This window comes from Aethalodelphis obliquidens, unplaced genomic scaffold, assembly GCF_003676395.1.
Source record: "Aethalodelphis obliquidens isolate GAN/ISIS:26980383/991018 unplaced genomic scaffold, ASM367639v1 scaffold38, whole genome shotgun sequence".
Lineage (NCBI taxonomy): Eukaryota > Metazoa > Chordata > Mammalia > Artiodactyla > Delphinidae > Aethalodelphis > Aethalodelphis obliquidens.
The window spans coordinates 18,043,328-18,064,098 of NW_020837982.1; the positions used below are offsets into that span (position 1 = coordinate 18,043,328).

The following is a 20,771-nucleotide window of genomic DNA, read 5'->3' on the forward strand; positions in this document are numbered from 1 at the left end:
AGGGGCTTCCAAAGGACATGAGTTCGGCAGAGCTGAGTATGGCTGGGGGATGTGGCACTGAGAAGGGACACAGAGTCCCCAGAGGGGCAGGGGCACCACCAAGGCTACACTGCCAGGCGGCCGGCGCGAGCCAACCACGTTCACCCCCTCACTGCTCCTGCCTCGGGGTCTGGGCCCACCTGTGGCTTTTGCTTTGTCTGTGGTCACTCCCCCGCCCCCATCCAGACCAGGCCTGGCTGCCTGGGTGCCTCTCCCGCAGTGGGCTCCGGGTACACAGGCCCCTGGTCTGTGAGGAGGCTGGGCAGCCACAGGCCCCACTCCCCCGCCTTCCCCAGCAGGCGGCCCGCTGCCCGGACTCTGGGCTCCCGGCACCAGTGCCACCTGTAGCCCAGGCCAGGCCAGGGGGAGTGCTCAGAGCGAACGGACGAACACCAGACACGGGTCGGAAACTGCCCAGCCACAGGGTCCTAGAGTCTGAGTCTGGAAGAGACCGTTTGCTCTCCGTGGGATCCTCCTGGCTCTGCTTGCATACTTCCCGGGATGGGGATCTCACTACCTCTGGGGCAGCCCCCACCCCGAGCTTCCTCCCTGTTCCCAGACCAGGAGATCCAAACCCCCCTTCTCTCCACCTTGCCTTTGTCCCGCTGGCTTCTTGAGATCTTGGACATGCTTTGAAACAATGGGGGCAGACGTCCAGGCAGGTCTGTGGTCTCCCAAGTGCGTCTGCACACCCACCCGCAGCCCTGCTCCCATTAAGCCCTGAGCCCGCGTGGGTGCGGACAGCCCTGCCTCCTGAGTCAGGTCCGCAGCCAGATGCCAGCCGGCCCAGAGCTGGTGACAGAAGTGCCGCTGGGCAGCAGGGGTGGGAGGGGAGCAGGCCTCCGTCACCCAGGGGAGGCCGGTGGGGGGCTGACTGCCTCGTGGCTTGACCTCGTGAGGCCACCCACCCCCAGTGTGGACACCGGGGCCCTGACAGGGCGGCACCCAGACCCCAAAGGGCTCGCTGCTGTGACAGCCCCCGTGGCCTCTCACCTTTGACCGTCAGGATCACGGCTCCCACCACCATGATGAGCGTTTGCAGGGCGTCTGTGTAGATCACAGCGGCCAGGCCCCCTGTAGGTGGAGACGAGAGAGCTGGAGGGGCCCTGGCCTCGACGGGGGAGGGACAGGGAGGTGAGCAGAGCTCCGGGAGGGACAGCTGTTCCACATCGACGTCCCCTGCCCTTGCACGGGTGGGTGAGCTGTGGACGCAGCAGCCAGGCCAGCGGAGCCAGCTGCAGAAGCCCAGGTGCCTGACACGAACTGGCCCGGTCCCAGGCTGTGGGAGGGGGTGGCCCCCTGCCCCCCACCAACCGCTCGGGTTCCCGGGCATGTCCACAGGCCACACCTGCCACCCGCAGGCGCCGTACCTGCAATGGTGTACAGGGCCGTGACGGCGAGCATGAGGATGGTGGACAGGTAGAAGTTCCAGCCCAGGCAGATGTGCACGAAGAGGGCCCCCGCGTACAGGTCAATCTGGGGACGGGAAAGGGGTGTGTGCAGGGGCCCGAGGTAACCGCAGGACCCGGAGCGCCACACACCCGACGTAGAGGAAGAAGGGGAGACCCCCCCCCACCTTCCAGGGACTGTTCTGAAGGGGAGGAAGTCCTGGCTGTGGACAAGCAGTGTGCAGGGGACGTTGCTGATGTTAATAAAGTCCTGAGTGGCCTCTGCCCACCAGGGAGCGGTGTTGCTGTTCAGTCTGGCCCCTGCCTGGGGATGGAAAAGGGAGTCCGGGAGGGCTTCCTGGAGGTGGGGGGTCCAAGAAGACGAGTGAGCCTCCATCTCCAGACCCACGTCTGTCTGGGTCCCTGGGTCCCTGTTCTCTGCTCCCTGTTAAGCAGGGCACCCCAAGAAGAAACCAGATGTGTGCCAGGGGTGGGCTGGGGGAACAGAGGGGCCATCTCGCTTATTGACCCACCATGGGGTTGACACTGAAGCCAGGACCACGGCTCAGGCCGAGGCTGCTTCCTAGGGCTGAACTGGACACAGTCCTGCCATCCCAGGCCCTGGGGCAGCACAGAGGCAAGAGTTGAAGCCCTGGGGCGAGTCTTCTAGCCTCAGCGCTGGAATGGGCCTTACGGACCACAACTGCCCGCCCCTCCCCACTGCGCAGTGGGTGCCCAGGGAAGGAGGGAGGACCCGATCCTGCGGGACCTAGGGCTGGGCCAGGGTCCCTCCCCGCCGCAAGTTTCCGAAACTGCCATTCTGGGCTTGCTTAATGGCAGGGAGATAACCCAAAATACAGCCTTTGGGGCCAAGAGGCTCCTCAGAGAGCTGGGCAAGCCCGCGGGTTAGCTGAGCTTGCCGAGTGGGGGACAGTCTGCCCGAGGCCTGGGGCACCGGCCGAGCTAGGAGCTGACCAGCCCCGCTCGGAGTCAGGCTTGTGGAACCCCTGCTTCCCCCAGGCTCCTCCCCTCCCCTCACCTGCCAGCGTGGGCACTCAGACAAGGTGTTCTCGGGAGTCGGCGGCCCCTCACTCTGGCCCCCCCAGCCCCCGGCTGCGAGTGTGTGTGTCCACCTCCAGCCCAAGCTAAGAAGCCCAGAGCTGCTGGATATCAGAGCAGGAAGGACTTTCCAAGCCCCCTGCCCCGTCAGACCAGGGACAAACGGAGGCCCATGGAGGGCAAGCGACCTCCCCAAGGCGAGGCTCTGGCAGGTATCAGAGAGGAGGGGACCGGCGACGGAGCAGGGGGGCTCTAGAAAGTAGCAGCCCCTCCTCCCACCTGGCAGGTATCAGAGATGGAGGGGACCGGCGACGGAGCAGGGGGGCTCTAGAAAGTAGCAGCCCCTCCTCCCACCTAGCTGTCCTCCAGCCACTGCTCTAGACCACTCCCTGGACCCCATCTGCCTCAGAGGACAGCCCTGGCCTGTGCGCCCAGCCTCCAGGCTCTGGCCACGCATCCCTTTAAGCCCAGGTAAGTCTGGTCACGCCGACATTCCACGCCAGGCACTTTGCTGCCTCCAGGCCTTGGCCCGCCCAAGTCCCTCTGCCTTGGGACCTCCCATCTCTGCATCTCATCGCTCAGGACTCAGCCCGCCCCGACGCCCTGCTCCCCGACTGCTCTACTGCTCAGGGACTTCCTTCCAGGGCAGCAGATCTGAAGAGTGATGCGTGGGCAGCGGGAACAGCACAGGCACAGGTGTGGAGGTGGGACTTTAGCCGCCGACCCCCTGGGGACCCTACGCAGCTGCCGCTGGAGGCCAGCAAACGTGCGGTTGCCTGCTGGCTCTAAAGGAGACCCCGCGAGGAGCCTCAGACGACCCCCGGCCGGATCTGACCTCTCCTTCTGCCGACGGAGCTCCCTCTCCTGGGGCCCCAGCTGAGCTGCAGCCTGCTAGAAGCTAAGAGCCCCGCTCGGACCTGGGTCTGTGTCCCTGGTGAGCACGTCGCCTTACCTCCTGAGCCTCTGGGTAAAGTGTGGGTGCAGATGTGGAGAAACACAGGCACTTGTGCTCGGCCCCCACTGGCCCTGCTGGCCTCTGCAGGCCCTGCGCAGGGCAGGCCGCGGAGGCGCAGGCGGGACCCCTGAGGGAGCCGCTCCACTCCATAGAGCGGGGCACGGGCGCAGAGGCACGAAGCAACTGGCCCAAAGCTGCACGGTTGTGAGCAGGGCTGCGGGCTTTAGGGCTGACCCTCGGGGCCCCTGAGAGGGTTGACCTCCCCTTCCTGCACCATCCCACGGGCTTGCAGGGGCCATGAGCCCCGGACATGGGAGGGAGCTGGGCTGAGCTGACCTGCAGGCTAGGGCTGCTCCGCTGGCTCGTCACAGCTTCTCAGCACCCCGAGTGCCCCACAGGCACGTGCCCCCTGGCTGGGCCCTGTCCTGGCCACCTTCCTGCATGAGACCCTACTGCCCCCTCCCTTTGTGGATAGCAGAGAAGCTGGGCAGGTCCCTGCACTGACACTTACCACGAGTTTACCCCAAATCAGCCTGTGTCCCCAACCCCCAACCTCGCCCATCTCCACAGAGGCCATCACTGTCCCTTCAGTGTTCTGGACACGTCTCACCTTTGCCACACTCCCTGCACCCAACCCACCGGCCATGGCTGTTGATTCCCAAAGTACTCCTGCCCGCCTCCACTTTCCCCACCCTGGGCCCCATCCCTTTGGAATCCCCTCGCTGGTCCCTCCTGCACTCGGCTTGTTCAGAGGGAGCGCCGAGGTCTCTGCATCTCCACTCGCGCAGAATGAAACCCACCTCCCGGCCCAGAGGCCCTGCACGCACCCTCTCCCCAGCCCCATCGGCTTCCCTCAGCAGCTGGACCACTGTCTGCAAAGCAAACCTGTCGCTTGCTCCTTCTCTTCCGTCCAGATTTCAGCCCTGCATTTGCTGCACTGATCACCCTTGTACCACTCAGTGTGGATGCACTGCTCTGCTGACTTATCTCATCTGCCTGGAAGGAAAAGTCCTGGAGAACGAGAAATGGGTTCATCGTGGGTGCCCACCCAGGGCCTGGCACACAGTAGGTGCTCAATAAAAAGGCACGTTTGCATAGAGCAGGGGCTGGTACACTACAGCCCACAGGCTTGATCCCATCAGGCGCACTGGTGTGTCTTTCAAACGCCAACAGCAAACTTCAGTGGTGTGTAAGTGGCATGCAAAACTGAGCATACTTTCTATCTGGCCCCTCACGGAAAACCCAGCCGAGCCTGACATAGATGATTCCATTCAGTCCCATGAGGTGTGCCGGGCACCTAGTACCACTGGGGATACACCAATGAACAGAGAAAAAATGGGGGAGGCAGACTGTGGCCATTCTAATGAAATCATTCGGCGTAAGAAGGTAGCACGTGTGTGGAAGACAGGGGGCGCAGGTCTGCACCTGCGGGGCAGCCGAGGGCCTCGCTGAGAGGGTGAGCTGTGAAAGACCTGAGAGGCAGGGGCGTGAGCCACATGGATATCCAGGAGAAGAGGTGCCAGCCAGAGGACACAGCAGGTGCAAAGGCCCTGTGGCAGGGTCATGCCTCGGGTGTGCTCGGTGTAGCTGGAGTGATGTCTGCGTTGGGAGAAGCAGGAGAGGTGAGGGTCTTGCTGGCCACGGTTGGCCTTTACCCTGAGTGGCCTGGGGTGTCAGGCCGGGTTTCTCTATTTCCCAGAGCACACGGTGATGGAGCTCGGTTCCCCCCAAGCCCGTGTGAGGCCCCCTGCCACCCATGGCTTGCTCTCTCTGCAGACCACTGTCCCCACATGGGGGCTGGCGGCAGGCGGGCCCTGTGGTCTCTGGACAGGCTGCAGCTGGTGAGGGTCCTGGGCGTTCTTGGGGCTCCACCCAGTGAGGTCAGGGCCTCTGGGGGCCGGCTGGGCACACACACTGCAAACAGCTTCAGCCCAAAACATTAGCTGGGGGGCCCCAGTCCCTCCCAGACCCAGCCCGGCAATCCGCATTCCTCCTGCTTCCCTGTCCGCTTCATCCAGGCAGCCCCAGCCTTGAGGCTCCCCATTTTATAGGTGGGCAAACTGAGTCATCCCATCACAAAGTGGAGTCTGAAGTACCACGCCTGGCTCCTTCAGCGCCACACGGCAGCGCTCGGGCCCACTGGGCTCTAACGGTTGTCCCTGCCCGATTCAGCAAGTGGTGGCCACTCCCTAGGCCTCAATCGTCTTGTCTGTAAACAGGGCTGCACACAAGGGGACCTCGAAGGATCCCCCACTTTGCCCCCCAACCCCGACATTCTGGACGTCCTGCCCAAGCTACGAGTGTGACGTGTGAGCTCTGCCTCAGAGCCACCAGTAGGACGAACAGGGGGGTGGGCGGAGACGAAACCCCTTCGACCAGGGGTTGGCCTCACCAGACTGCCCCCCGCCCCCGCCTCTCGCCTCTGTCCCCTCCAGTCCATCCTCTGGGGGTGCCCGTGGCACTAACACAGACCTGACCGTGTCACCTCTGCTCAAAGCCTCCAGGGCCCCTTGGGCACTCCTCACTCATCTCTGACGGAGCCCCCTGGGCCAGGGCGGGAACTGCCACCCAAGAGCCAGCTGCGGCCCTCAGGTCTGCCTCAGCTGCCACCGCTCCCGGTCACCTCCCTCCCAGCTCCTCCTCTGCTCCCGAGGCGCCTGACCTCTGCAGTCTGGGCCTCCGGACGGGGCCACCCCAGACGCGCCCTACGCCGTGCACCTCTCTCCTTGGCGTTTGCACCCCCCATGCCGTGCGTACCCCCTTCTCCACTAGACCCCAACCAACGCAACCCCAGCAGGCACCGCCAACCCCTCTTCTGGGTCCGCACTGCCCCCCCCAGCCCACCGTGACACACCTGCGTCCCCCTGTACTGAGGCCCTGCTGCCAGGGAGGCGGCCGGCACGGGGTTGGGGGGGTGGGAGGGGGAGGGGAGGAGCCCGCGTGGGAACTGGGCCTGGAGAGCAGCGGCGCCGTCCTGGTCGGTAGAGGGAAGCCCCAGGGGAGAACTCTTAGGATCTGTCCAGGGAAGAAGCCTGCTCTCTAAACACCCCGAAACCCACCCAGAAGGAGACGTGCAGACGTGCAGCTCCGGTGAAGGCCCGGCCGGCCGAGGCTCCCGGGGCTGCAGGGGCCGCGGAGGAGGAAGCCCCGGCCACGCCCTCAGAAGCGCCAGGCCTCACGCGGGAGGACGCAGGCTCGGGGCTGGGCGGGCTCGCTCGGCCGGAAGCAGGCCGCCCAGGACCCGCCGACCACCTCTGAGCCCTTGCAGGGGCCGGAGCTGGAGCGGCTGCACGGCCTCAGGGGACCGGCAGGCACCGAGGACTCGGGAGGGAGAACCCGAGGCCCGGTGCTGCCGCGGAGTTCTCGCGCGCCGGGGACCAGCTCCCCGCCCTCCCGGCCTCCGTCTCCCTACCTGTGAAACGCAGGGTGTGGACAGGACGCGCCCCACGCCGGCCCTCCAGCGGGGCCAGGCCAGGCCCCCAAGGGAAAGGGGGCGCCGCGGGGTCAGCCTAGCGGAGGACTGACAACCAAACGGCATCACGGGCCAGAGACCTCGGGCTCTGGGCGCCCCCTAGTGGGCGGTCCCGGCTCACCCGGTGCCGGCCCTTAACCGTAACCCCTGACACCCCGCATCCAGAACCTGGGCAAAGCAGGAGTCACGGGGCCTGCGTTCTGACCCCAAATTCGCCGGCTGCTGAGCCCAGCCCCAGGGTGCTGGGCCAGCTGTGTGACCCTAGGCAAGTCAGTGTGCCTCTCTAGGCCTCAGTTTCCCCAGCTGTTAGACAAGGCAGAGACAGATCAAGGGATGTCAGGTCCCTTCGAGGACCCCAGAGCAGGGGTGTTCCAGCCAGAAGCTGGGGGTGGGGCAGCTCACCGATATCTTGGTGAAGACAGACAGCAGCAGCGACAGGACAGACAGGTACATGCGTATCCGTTGGCCTCCATAGCGCTTCTGGATGTATTCAGGCATGGTGACAATCTGGCGGGGGCACGGGGGCAGGGGTTAAGCGTGCTGCGAGACCACAGCCCACGTTCAGGACCGGGAGCTTCTCACACTCCCAACGCCAGGCCTGGAATTCCAGGCTAAGCGCTCTGATCACATCCTGAGAGGCTCAGGCCTGGGTGTGGCAGGCTGAGACAGGAGGAATGGATTCGGGGGACTGTACCTGGGGGCACAGGGATGAGTTTGGAGGCCGTGGTGACAAATCCAGTGAGCTTCGGCTGGTTGGGGAAGCCGGCTGTGCCCGACTGAGACAACCAGGAAAGGGGATCCCCTGGACTTAGTGACAGCCCAGCTGGGGCTGAAGGAGTGGTGGAGTCAAGGACAGTGTCCCCTGGGTGTGCCACCCAGGTGTGCAGCCCAGGTGTCTCACCCAGGTGTGTAGCCCAGTGCACAGCCCAGGTGTGCAGCCTGTGTGCTGGGGTAGATGCATCATCCCCCAGATGCAACACGCAGGTACAGCAGAAACCAACAGACGAGGCCCATGGGCTGAGGTCCAAGGGGACCTGTCTTCGTGGGCTGATGGGAATGTTAGTTGGACTAACAACAAACCCAGAACTGAGAGTTGTGGGTTCACTCACCTTGTGAGTGAAGCCAGGGGTCCTGCCCATCACCACCACCCACTCCAACCAAGGCCCGGACGCAGGCGGGGCTGTCCTGAGGCCCCAGGAGCAGACTCACCTCCGAAGAGATGTAGATGGGCACGAACACCCACGCCAGGGCCAGCAGCACGTACGTGGCCTGAGGGGGACAGAGGCAGAGTAAGGACAGCAGACACCAGGGGTCTGGAGGCCTGAGTTGCCAGGAGAACCTGGGGCGGCCCCGCCCCCGCAGCCCTATAAACAGACAGCCAGGCAAAGGCTCACGGCTTCCCGCGGCTCTTCAGCATTCTGAAGACCCGGCTTCCCCAGGAGCGCCGCCTGCCTGGACGCTGGCCACGCCGGTTGCTGGGAGCTGCCCCTCTGGCCACAGAGGGGTAGGCTCTGATGCAGCCCCATCCAGCATCTCTCAAGGTTGCTGTGCTTCCTCCCACGGCCCCACACAGCCTGGGCCCGCCTTCCAGGAGCTCACATGCCACTCGAAGCCTGCCACCGCCAGGCCTCCAGCTGCACCCGAACCCGCCAGTCCGATGAAGAGGCCCGAGCCCTCGCTGCTGGCAAAGAGGGAGGCTCCCATCTGGAGGAGAGAGAGGAAAAGGATCTAGCAAGAGGCCCACCCCGACTCCGAGCCCCACCCTTGCCACGTTTTCCAGCACCCCAGCTTGGGGACCCCCTGTCAGTCTCAGCCTGCCCCATCACTGCCTGCTTGGGCTGGCCTGGGGGGTGACGTTGGGTGAGGAGGACACACAGTGACCGCAGGGATGCAGATGAGGGCTGACCTAGAGATCAGATGCGGCCCCACTGGAAGGAGGGGCGGGAGGAGACAGGGTGTACTCACCGGCCCCCACGTCATGTCCCGGCCCGCCAGGAAGTAGCCGCTCACTGTGTTCCTGCTGGCCCGGCACGAGGACTGCAAGGACAGAAGTGGAAACTGGAGCCCTCGCGTGGCTCGTGCCGCTGCTGCGGAAACAGTCCGCTGGCTCCCCAAAGACTTAGACACACAGATTATCCCGGGCCCCAGCAAATCCACTCCCAGGATACAGAGAACTGGAAACAGGTGCTCGAGCAAAACCTGTACTCGAATGTTCACAGCGGTGTTATTCACAACGCCAAAGGGTGGAAACAGCCCCAGTGCTCATCAGCTGATGGCGTTAGGAGTAGACAGGAGGAGGCCCTCCCCTCCGTGCAGGGTCCTGGGGTTCACTGCGCAAGTCCCTGTCCCCTGAAGCCCCGGGGTTCACCTGTAAACGGGGCTGGCCTTTGGCCCGGGGCTGTGGGAGAGTTAGGGTGATGTGCACAGTGCCTGCATAGAAGGGGCCCCGCTGCTGCCTGTGATGACCAAAATCGCTTCTCTCCTATCAAAGGCGGGAGAAACTGGCTTATGAACTAGGCTAGGCTGGTGGACACGGAGTTGTCAAAACAGAGACCCCCAGGTCCTGCGCGCCCCTCCCCGCCTCTGGATTCTGGCCCAGCTGGTTTGGTGCAGCCGAGAACCCCTGTGATTCTATCGTTCAGGGCGATGTTCGCCCAGTGAGTCCATCTGACATCGGAGGCGAGGCCAGGAAGATGGCGTGCTGTGCCCGGGCCCCCAGCGTGTCAGCCGCATAGAAGGCCCCAAGCCTCGCACTCGGCCTGCCCTTAGAGAGACTTCCTATTCCTCACTTTAGAGACTGAGAAGCTGCTGCCAGAGAGGGAAAGGGGCTCGGTCAAGGCTCCGACAAATCTCCCCCGGGGCTGGGAGGAGGACCCCGCGGGCACCAGGCCTCCAGGGAGAGGATGCAACGCCTAGGGACGTGCCAGCCGGTTCCCGCACCCCACTGCCCACCCCAGCTGGTACCACCACCGTCCTCTCACCCATATGCCCACGGCCACGTTCAGGGCAAAATACACGGTTATGATGGTGATGTCGACCACGCTCAGCTGCGGCCCGGGGGCGTGGGGGCCGCTGGTAGAGTTGTCCGCAGCCATCCTGCAGCAGGGCCAGCTCGAGCGGGAGGGACTGAGGCCAGGCCAGGGCAGAAAGGGCTTCCCGGCAGGAAATAAATTGATGATTAAACCGAGCCGACGGTGCCACCTCCTGCCCACGGTGTGGCCGCGTGCAGGGAAGCTGCTTCAAAGTGCAGCTACATCTCCTCCACCCCCAGTGGGGATCGAGGGAGTGGTGAGCGCTCGGGGGAGGCTCGGGAAAAGTAAAGGGAGCCTAGTGGATCCAGAGGCAACCAGCATCGTCCCAGAAAGGGGTCGTTACTGAATGGGTGGCTGAACCTGTATGTAATTCGGATAAGAAGCACGGAGGGTTGGGGACAGATGCCCCACTTCTGGGGACACTACCATGATGGCAGCCACATCCTTCTGCACCCAGCAGGCCATGAGTGGACCGAGAGGGTCCTGGGATAGAGACTTGCGTCACATGGTTCACTTCCAGCCACGGCAGTCCTGGTCCTAGAACACCCTTCGCTGGACAATAAAGGCCTGTCACCAAATTTCCTGCTCCCTTTTCTAGACCAGTGATCAGGCCAAACCGTCCCATCCTGACCATCCCCTTGGGTCCCCAGGGTCTCCCAGGACCACAGATACTGGGTCCTAGTATCCAGCAAGCGTCTGCCAGGGGCTGAGAGCCACCCTGCTTAGCTCTTCTGCACACTGTCCCCTTTTGCGCTCAGAGTAGGTGGTACGGGTCACAGTCAAGGGACGAAGGCAGGAGGCTGGCCACCTGTCCCTGCACGACCACTTGAGGGCCAGAGCTGGGCTTCAGCTCCACATCTGACCCCAGATGCTCCCTGTTGGTGGCAATGATGTCTCTGGTTCCACTGGGTCCTTCCTGCTCAGATTGCTCACTAATTAAATCAGTGTGTACAGCCGGGTGGGTCTCCGTGTGTGACATTTGGAGTTTAACCAGGACACGCAACCCCTCCAGAAGTGTTAATGAGTGAACGGCTGCCACTGGGAACACACTGGCCTGCAAAACCAACTGTGCCTGTTACTCGGTAACCGAGGCAGAGGGTTTAAAGATTAATCCCCTCACATGCGGGACTAGACGGGGAAGAAAAAGTAAGTCACTGCTTACCGTAAAGTCAGGCAGGCTCAGACCGCCCCTCCCCAACTACCCTCACCTTCAACAAACTAGCTTCTCAGGTGGTTTTACTTCCCAAGCCATTGCTAGAAATGTATCGTGAATCAAAAGATCACTTTGGGGCTTCCCTGGTGGCACAATGGTTGAGAGTCCGCCTGCCGATGCAGGGGACACGGGTTTGTGCCCCGGTCTGGGAGGATCCCACATGCCGCGGAGCGGCTGGGCCCGTGAGCCATGGCCGCTGAGCCTGCGCGTCCGGAGCCTGTGCTCCGCAACGGGAGAGGCCACAACAGTGAGAGGCCTGCGTACCGCTAAAAAAAAAAAAAAAAAAAAAGAAAAAAAAAGAAAAAGATCACTTTGTACTGGTCAGAGGGCACAACGGGATAACGTCCAGATTTATGAAACTGGTCTCCTAAAGATGCAGTAGCTGAAAGAACAGTATTTGGTCCCCGCTCTGCAGCCTGGGTCTCGGAAGGAAATAAACCACTTAGAGACAACACTGCCACCCACTCCACCTTCTGATCAAAAGGCCTGGATAAAGGAGGCCAAGAAGAGCTGATGGATGGGGACAGCGAGAGGGCGGCAGTGGAGGAAATGAAGGAAGCCTTTATGTCCTGTTTACAAACACCACTTCTGACACCAAATGTGTGTGGGTTTTCTCCACTCCGACCAATTCTCCATCCCTCTGGACACCAACTGGGTGTCCTGTGACTCAACTCAATTCTGACATTATCTGCGAGTTAGCGCAGACCCCACAGGCTAAGGGCTCAGTCCGGCAAAACTGCTCCCACTTCAGATGCCAGGTGTAAGTCCTGGGCCTCCCGTACTTCTGCTGAGCGTCTGTAAATTGGGAGCTCCCATACCCCTTCTTCAGGTTTGATAATTTGCTAGGATGGCTCACAGAACTCAGGGAAACACTCGATTACTTATGATTATTATAAAGGATATTTCTACAGGATTCAGATGAAGAGGTCCATTGAGTGGAGTCCAGAAGAGTCCTAGCACCAGTGTGTTCACCAACCTGGGACAGTGTGTTCCCTTCATCGTGTGGGGTTTTTATGGAGGTGTTATCACCTAGGCATGATGGATTAGATCACTGACACTAATAATTAGCTCAAGACTGAAAGTTTCAATCCTCTCATCATGCCTTGGTCTTTCTGGTGTCCAGCCCCATCCTGAAGCTCTCTAGGGGCCACTGGACTGTATACTTTAAAATAGTTTAAGTGGTGAATTTTATGTTATGTGCATTTTACCTTGAGGATAAAATAAATAGGCTTCTGGAATTTAAAAGGCTTTAGAGGTCTTGGCCTCCTGCAGAGATGTACTGAACCAAGGTAGGACCCTGCACCTATTAAGATTTTCTTCAAATAAACAGCAATACAAGAACAGTAGGGGACTCTAATGCCTCACTCTAACAATGCATAGATCATCCAGACAGAGAAGCATAAGGATACGGTGATTTGAACAACACTACAAACCAATAGACCTAACAGACATATGCGGAACATTCTATCTAATGACAGCAGAATACATATTCTCAAGTGCATATGGAACATTTTCTAGAATAGACTATATGTTGGGCCACAAAAGAGGTCATAGCAAATTCAAGAAGAATGAAATCATACCAAGTATCTTCTCTGACCACAGAGGTGTGAAACTAGAAACCAATAACAAGAAGAAAACTGGAAAATTCACAAATACATGGAAATTAAGCAACACCCTCCTGAACAACCAATGGATCAAAGAAGAAATTATAGGGGAAATAAAAAAGTTTCTTGGGCTTCCCTGGTGGCGCAGTGGTTGAGAGTCCGCCTGCCGATGCAGGGGACACAGCTTCTTGCCCCGGTCCGGGAAGATCCCACATGCTGCGGAGCGGCTGGGCCCGTGAGCCATGGCCGCTGAGCCTGCGCGTCCGGAGCCTGTGCTCTGCAAAGGGAGAGACCACAACAGTGAGAGGCCCGCATACCGCAAAAAAAAAAAAAAAAAAAAGTTTCTTGAGACGGATAAAAATGGAAACACAACATACCAAAACTTATAGGTTGCAGCAAAAGCAGTTCCAAGAGGGAATTATATAGCAATAAATGCCTCAATTAAGAAGCAAGAAAGATCCCCCCCAAATAACCTAACACTATGACTCAAGGAACTAGGAGAAAAACAAATGGAGCCCCAAGTTAGCAGAAGGAAAGGAATAACAAAGACTACAGTAGAAATAAATGAAATAGAGAACAGGAAAACAATAAAAAAGATTAACCAAACTAAGAGCTGGTTCTTTAAAAAAATTTAAAAATTGACAAAACTTTAGTTAGATTAACCCAGGAAAAAAGAGAGGACACATATCAACAAAATTTTAAATGAAAAAGGAGACATTACAACCGATACAACAGGAATACAAAGGATGACAAGAGGCTACTATGAACAACTATATGCCAACCAACTGAACAAGCTACAATAAATGGAAAAATTCTTAGAAACATACGAACTACCAAGATTGAATCAGGAAGAGATAGAAAGTCTGAACAGACCGATTACTGGTAATGAGATTGAGTCAGTAATCATAAATTTCCAAATGAAGAAAAGCCCAGGACCAGATGGCTTCACTGGTGAATTCTGCCAAACATTAGAGAATTAATGCCAATCCTTCTCAAAATCTTCCCAAAAACATCAAAGAGGAGCTTGAACACTCTCAAGGTCATATGACAAGGCTAGCATTACCCTGATGCCAAAGCCAGAAAAGGACACTACAAGTAAAGAACCAATATCCCTGATGAATTTAGATGCAAAAACTCTCAGTAAAATACTAGCAAACCAAACTCAGCAGCACATTAAAAGGATCATTCATCATGATTAGGTGAGATTTATACTGGGATGCAAGGATAGTTCAACATATGGAAATCAATGTGACAAATCACATTAATAGAAAGAATGAAAGAAAAATCATATGATCCCTCAATAGAGGCAGAATAAGCATTTGACAAAATTCAATATCCATTCATGATAAAAACTCTTAACAAATTAGGTATAGAAGGAAGTTCCTCAACATAATAAAGGCCATGTATGAAAAGCCCACAGCTAACATCGTACTCAGTGGTGAAAGGCCGAAAACTTTTCCTCCATGATCAGGAACGAGACTAGAGTGTTCCCTCTCCCCACTCGTATCCAACACAGCACTGGAAGTCCTTGCCAGGGCAGTCAGACAAGAAACAGAAGCAACAGGCCTCAGAATTGGAAAGGAAGAAGTAAAACTGTCTCTATCTGAAGATGACATTATATGTATAAAAAATCCTAAAGACTCCACCAAAACAAAACAAAACAAAAACAAACAAAAAAAACCCCTGTTAAATCTAGTCAACAAATTCAGTAAAGTTGCAGAATACAAAATTAACATACAAAAGTCAGTAGCATTACTATACGCTAACAACAAATTACCTGAAAAGGAAATAAGGAAAATGATCCCATTTACAATAGCAACAAAACCAATAAAATACTTGGGGATAAACTTAACCAAGGAGATGAAAGATCTCTACTCTAAAAACAGTAAGACACTGATGAAATTGAAGAAGATGCAAATAAATGGAAAGGTATCTTGTGTTCACAGATTGGAAGAATTAATATTGTTAAAATGTCAATACTGCCAAAAGCCATCTACAGAGTCAATGCAATTCCTATCAAGATTCCAATAGTGTTTTTTAGAGAAGTAGAAAAAAACAATCCTAAAATTTACATGGAAACACAAAAGACCCCAAATAGCCAAATCCTGAGAAAGAAGAACAAAGCCGGAGGCATCACACTTCCTGATTTTAAGCTATATTATAAAACTGTAGTAATCAAAACAGTCTGGTTCTGGCATAAAAACAGACAAATAGACCCATGGAACAGAACTGAGAGCCCAGAAACAAACCCAAGCATGTACAGTCAACTAATATTTGACAAGGGATCCGAGAATACTCAACGAGAAAAGACAGTCTCTCTAATAAATGGTGCTGGGAGAATTGGAAATTCACATGTAAAAGAATGAAACTAGACCCCTATCTTACACCACTTACAAAAATTAACTTGAAATGAATTAAAGACTTAAATGTAAGACCTGAAACTATGAAAAACTCCTAGAAGTAAAATAGTAAAAAAAGCTCCTTGACATGGGTCTTGGCAATGATTTTTTGGATATGACACCTAAAGCACAAGCAATAAAATAAAAAAACAAGTGGAACTATATCAAACTAAAAGATTTCTGCATATCAAAGGAAAAAATCAACAAACTGAAAAGACAACCTACAGAATGAGAAAATATTTGCAAACCTGTATCTGATAAGGGGTTAATATCCAAAAAATAAAGAAAGAAAGAAAGAACTCATACAACTCAATAGCAAAATAAATAAATAAATAAATAAAATTTAAAGATCTGATTTAAAAATGGGCAAAAGGCCTGAATAGACATTTTTCAAAAAATGATATATGAATGGCCAACAGGTACATGAAAAGATGCTCAACATCACTAGTTGTTAGGGAAATGCAAATCAAAACAACAATGAGCTATCGCAAAATGAAAATTTCAAAACATTGCTGAAAGGAATTAAAGACCTAAATAAAATGGAAACACACCCCATGTTCATGGATTGGAAGATTTGATATTGTTAAAATGGCAATACTCCAAGTATTTCATTCTTTTGGATGTTATATTCTTTGGGGGGGCAATACTTGATATACATCATACATTTATTAGTGAATATCCCTCTGAAATCAGCTACAATATTAAAAAAAAATGATCGCACTATTTGGTCAAGCAGAACCAGGAACTTTCATTAAAAAAAAGTACAGGACTTCCCTGGCAGCACAATGGTTAAGAATCTGCCTGCCAATGCAGGGGACACAGGTTCATTCCCTGGTCCGGGAAGATCCCACAGGCTGCGGAGCAACTAAGCCCATGTGCCACAACTACTGAGCCTGTGCTCTACAGCCCACGAGCCACAACTACTGAAGCCCGCGCACCTAGAGCCCATGCTCCACAAGAGAAGCCACTGCAATGAGAAGCCCGCACCACGACGAAGAGTAGCTCTTGCTCACCGCAACTAGAGAAAAGCCCGTGTGCAGCAACGAAGACCCAACGCAGCCCAAAAGAAAATATAAATTTATTTTTTAAAAGTACAAATCTGTTAAAAATTTCAATTAGTATACACATAGATATAACATACTAGTTATGTTACATGCTACAAACCAAGGTGAATCCAATGGAATGGAAAAAAACATACATTTTCTTTTTGAAAAATATTTATTTATTTGGCTGCACCGGGTCTCAGCTGCAGCATGCGGGCTCTTAGTTGTGGCATGCAGGATCTAGTTCCCTGACCAGGGATGGAACTCGGGCCCCCTGCATTGGGAGCACAGAGTCTTAATCACTGGACCACCAGGGAAGTCCCTCAAAGTATTTTCTAATTCACCTTCTGATTTCTTCTTTTATCCCACTGGTTTTTAAAAACTGTTTTCTAATTTCCATGCATTTGTGAATTTTCCTGATTTCTTTGTTACTGATTTCTATGTCATTACATTGTGGTCAGAGAAGACACTTGGTATGATTTCCATCATTTTAAATTTATTGAGAACTTATTTTGTGGTTTATCATGTGGTCTATCCTGGAGAATGTTCTATGTGCACTTGAGAACAATGTGTATTTTGCTCTTGTTGGGTGTATTTTGCTTTTGTTCTGTACATGTCCATTAAGTCGAATTGGTTTATACTCTTGTTCAAATCCTCTGTTTCCCTATTGTTCATTTATCTAGTTCTATCCATTATCTTCAGGGGGCGCTTAAGTCTCCAACTATTATTATTGAATTGCTTATTGTCCCTTCAATTCTGTCAGTTTTTCCTTCACATTTATTGGGGGCTCTGTCATTAGGTGCATATATATTTATAATTTTTATATCGTCTTAATGAACTCTTTTATAATCATATAATGTCCTTCCCTGTCTCTTGCAGGAATTTTTGTGTTAAAGTCTACTTTTTCTGATATTTGTATAGCCACCCCAATTCTCTTTTGGTTACTCTTGTTTTTTAAAATATTTATTTTTCCTTATTTTTTTGGCTGCGTTGGGTCCTAGTTGTGGCACGTGGGATCTTTCGTTACAGCGCACAGGTTCTTCTTTGCAGCGCGCGGGCTTCTCTCTAGTTGTGGCGCACGGGCTCCAGAGCACGCAGGTTCCCTAGTTGAGGTGCACAGGCTCAGTAGTTGTGGCAGGCAGACTTTGTTGCCCTGTGGCATGCAGGATCTTAGTTCCCTGACCAGGGACAGAACCTGCATCCCTTGCATTGGAAGGCGGATTCTTTACCACTGGACCACCAGGGAAGTCCCTCTTTTGGTTACTCTTTGTATCAAATATCTTTCCATCTTTCCACTTTCAACCTTATTTGTGTCTCTGGAGACAATTCTTTTGCACACAGCATAGAGTTGGATCATTTTTTTTAATTTTTAATTTTTTTAACATTGTGTAAGTTTTGTTTGTTTGGCCACACTGCATGGCTTGTGGGATTTTAGTCCCCTGACCAGGGATCGAACCTGGGCCCTAGCAGTGAAAGCACCGAGTCCTAACCACTGGATCCCCAGAGAACTCCCAGTTGGATCTTTTTTTTTTTTTTTTTTGCGGTACGCGGGCCTCTCACTGTTGTGGCCTCTCCCGTTGCAGAGCACAGGCTCCAACGTGCAGGCTCAGTGGCCATGGCTCATGGGCCTAGCCGCTCCGCGGCATGTGGGATCTTCCCGGACCGGGGCACGAACCCGTGTCCCCTGCATTGGCAGGCGGACTCCCAACCACTGCGCCACCAGGAAAGCTCCTGGATCATTTTTTAAAAATCCATCCTGCCAATGTCTGCCTTTTGATTGGAAAGTTCTATTCATTGTCATTAATGTAATTACTGATAAGGAAACACTTCTGCCAGTTTGCTATTTGTTTTCTATATGTCGTATCTTTTTTAGTCCTCAATTCCTCCACTACTCCCTTTTTGGTGTTGCATAGATATTTTCTAGTCTACCATTTTGGTCCCCTTCTCCTTTCTTTTACTATGTATTTTTTACTTATTTTCTTAGTGGTTGCCCTGGGGATTACAATCAATACCCTAATACGATGGTTAGTTTTACTCGTCAGCTTGGCTAGGCTATGGTACCCAGTTTTTTGTCAAACCAGTCTAGGTTTTTTTTTTTTAAAGACTTTATTTTTTTAGAGCAGTTTTAAGTTCACAGCAATACTGAGCAGTAAGTACAGAGATTTCCCACATGGCCCCAGCCCCCAACATGCACAATTTCTCCATTATCAGCAACCCCACCAGAGTGGTGTATTTGTCACAATTGGTGAACATACATGGACACATCACCACCACCCGAAGTCCACAGTTTACATCAGGGTTTACTCTTGGTGTTGTACATTCTGTGGGTTTAGACATATGTATAATGACATATATCCAGCATTATAGTATCATAGAGTATTTTTCACTGCCACAAAAATCTTCTGTGCTCTCTCTAGTCCTCCCTCCATCCCCCCACCAACCCCTGGCAACCACTGATCTTTTAGTCTCCATAAAGACTGTCATATAGTTGGCGTCATATAGTATTATAGCTTTTTTCAGATTGTCTAATAAGATTCATTTTAGTTTCCGCCACATCGTTTCATGGATAACTCATTTCTTTTTGCTGCTTGAATAATATTCCACTGTCTGGAAGTACCACAGTTTATTTATCCACTCACTTACTGAAGGACATTTTGATTGCGTCCAAATTTTGGCAATTATGAATAAAACTGCTATAAAATTCCATGTGCAGGTTTTTATGTGGACATGTTTTTGACTACTTTGGGTAAATACCAAGGAGCATGACTGCTGGATAACATGGTGAAAGTGTGTTTAGTTTCCTGCCAAAGTGGTTATTTTGCATTCCCACTAGCAATGACGGAGTTCCTGTTGCTCCACGGCCTTGTCAGCATTTGGTGGTGTCAGTGTTCCAGATTTTGGTCACTCTAATAAGTGTGTAGTGTATCTCATTGTTTTAATTTTTAGTTCCTTGAAGACATACAATAGAGAGCATCTTTTCATATGCTTATTTGCCATCTGTATATTTTCTTTGGTGGTCTTCAGCCCAATTTTTAATCGGGTTGTTGTTTTCTTATTATTGAGATTTAACTGTTCTTTTTACCAGTCTTTTATCAGTTAAGTGTTTTCCAAAGATTCTTCTGCCTGTGGCATGTCTTTTACTCTCTTAACAGTGCATTTCACAGAGCAAAAGTTTTTAATTTTAGTTAATTCCAGTTTATCAATTATTCCTTTCATGGACCATCCCTTTGGTGTCATATCTAAAAAGTCACTGCCATACCAAGGTCATCTAGGTTTTCTTCTAGGAGTTTTATGTTTTTGACTTTTACACTTAAGTCTACATTCATTTTTTTTTCCATGTAAATATCCAGCTATTCAAGTACTACTTGTTGAAAAGATGATTTTTGGTCCACTATGTTGCCTTTGCTCCTTTGTCAAAGACTGGTTGACTATTTCTGGGTGCTCTGTTCAATCGGTCTATACGCTTTAGTTTTAGAGTTGTCTTGAAGTGGGGTAGTGTGAATACTCCAACCTTGCTCTTCTCCTTTAATACTGTATTGGTGATCCTGAGGCTTTTATCTCTCCATGTAAACTTTAGGATCAGTTTGTCAAAATCCACAAAATAACTTGGTGGGATTTTGATTGGGATTCCATTGAATCTTTTTATTTATTTACTTTTGGCTGCACTGGGTCTTTGTTGCTGCGTACAGGCTTTCTCTAGTTGTGGTGAGCGGGGGCTACTCTTCGTTGCAGTGCGTGGGCTTCTCATTGTGGTGGCTTCTCTCTGTTGCAGAGCATGGGCTCTAGGTGCATGGGCTTCAGTAGTTGTAGCTCGTGGGCTCTAGAGCACAGGCTCAGTAAGTGTGGCGCATGGGCTTAGTTGCTCTGTGGCATGTGGGATCTTCCTAGACCAGGGCTCGAACCCGTGTCCCCTGTACTGGCAGTTGGATTCTTAACCACCGCACCACCAGGGAAGTCCCTGGGATTGCACTCAATCTTTAGATCAAGTTCGAAAGAACTAACATCTTGACAATTAGTCTTCCTCTCCATGAACATGGACTATCTCTCATTTAGTTCTTTGATTTTTCATCAGTTTTGCAGTTTTCCTTATATAGATCTTATACATATTTTGTTAGATTTATACCTAAGTATGTCATATTTGTGGTGCTAATGTATATGGCATTGTACCTTTATTTTCAAATTCCACTTATTCATTGCTGGTATATAGAAAACCAATTGACTTTGTATCCTGCAATCTAACTATAATCACTTATTAGCTCCGAGTTGGGGTGGAGGCATTGTTACTCTTTCAGATTTTCTACATTGATGATCATATTATCTGAGAACAAAGCAGTTTTATGTCTTCCTTCCCAATTGTGTACCTTTTAAATCTTTCTCTTATTGCATTAGCTTGGCTTTCCAGTACAATGTTGAAAAAGAGTGATGAGAGGAGACATCCTTGCCTTCTGATCTTAGTGGGAAAGCTTCTCGTTTCTCACCACTAAGTATGATGTTCACTGTAGTTTGTTTGAAGATATTCTTTAAAAAGATGAGGAGATGCCCTCTCTACTCCTATGTCACTCAGTTT

General features: G+C 52.7%; 1 protein-coding gene across 3 annotated transcripts in view; it reads right to left on the reverse strand.

Moving 5' to 3' along the window:
• The window catches only part of SLC5A10 (solute carrier family 5 member 10), a 55,128-nt gene extending 44,961 nt beyond the window's left edge, over positions 1-10,167 (reverse strand). For 2 of the 3 annotated variants that reach the window (XM_027131207.1, XM_027131205.1), the window contains exons 1-3: positions 6,854-6,994; positions 1,410-1,515; positions 1,033-1,113 (exon numbers count right to left, since the gene is read on the reverse strand). In XM_027131207.1, coding sequence (XP_026987008.1) covers positions 1,033-1,113; positions 1,410-1,515; positions 6,854-6,979 — 313 coding nt within the window. In that variant the 5' untranslated portion in view covers positions 6,980-6,994. Of the gene's footprint in view, positions 1-1,032; positions 1,114-1,409; positions 1,516-6,853; positions 6,995-7,315; positions 7,421-8,122; positions 8,183-8,512; positions 8,618-8,878; positions 8,951-9,894 lie in introns of those variants that run through there. The other variant, XM_027131208.1, reaches the window with a different exon arrangement.
• Positions 10,168-20,771: the final 10,604 nt, after the last annotated feature.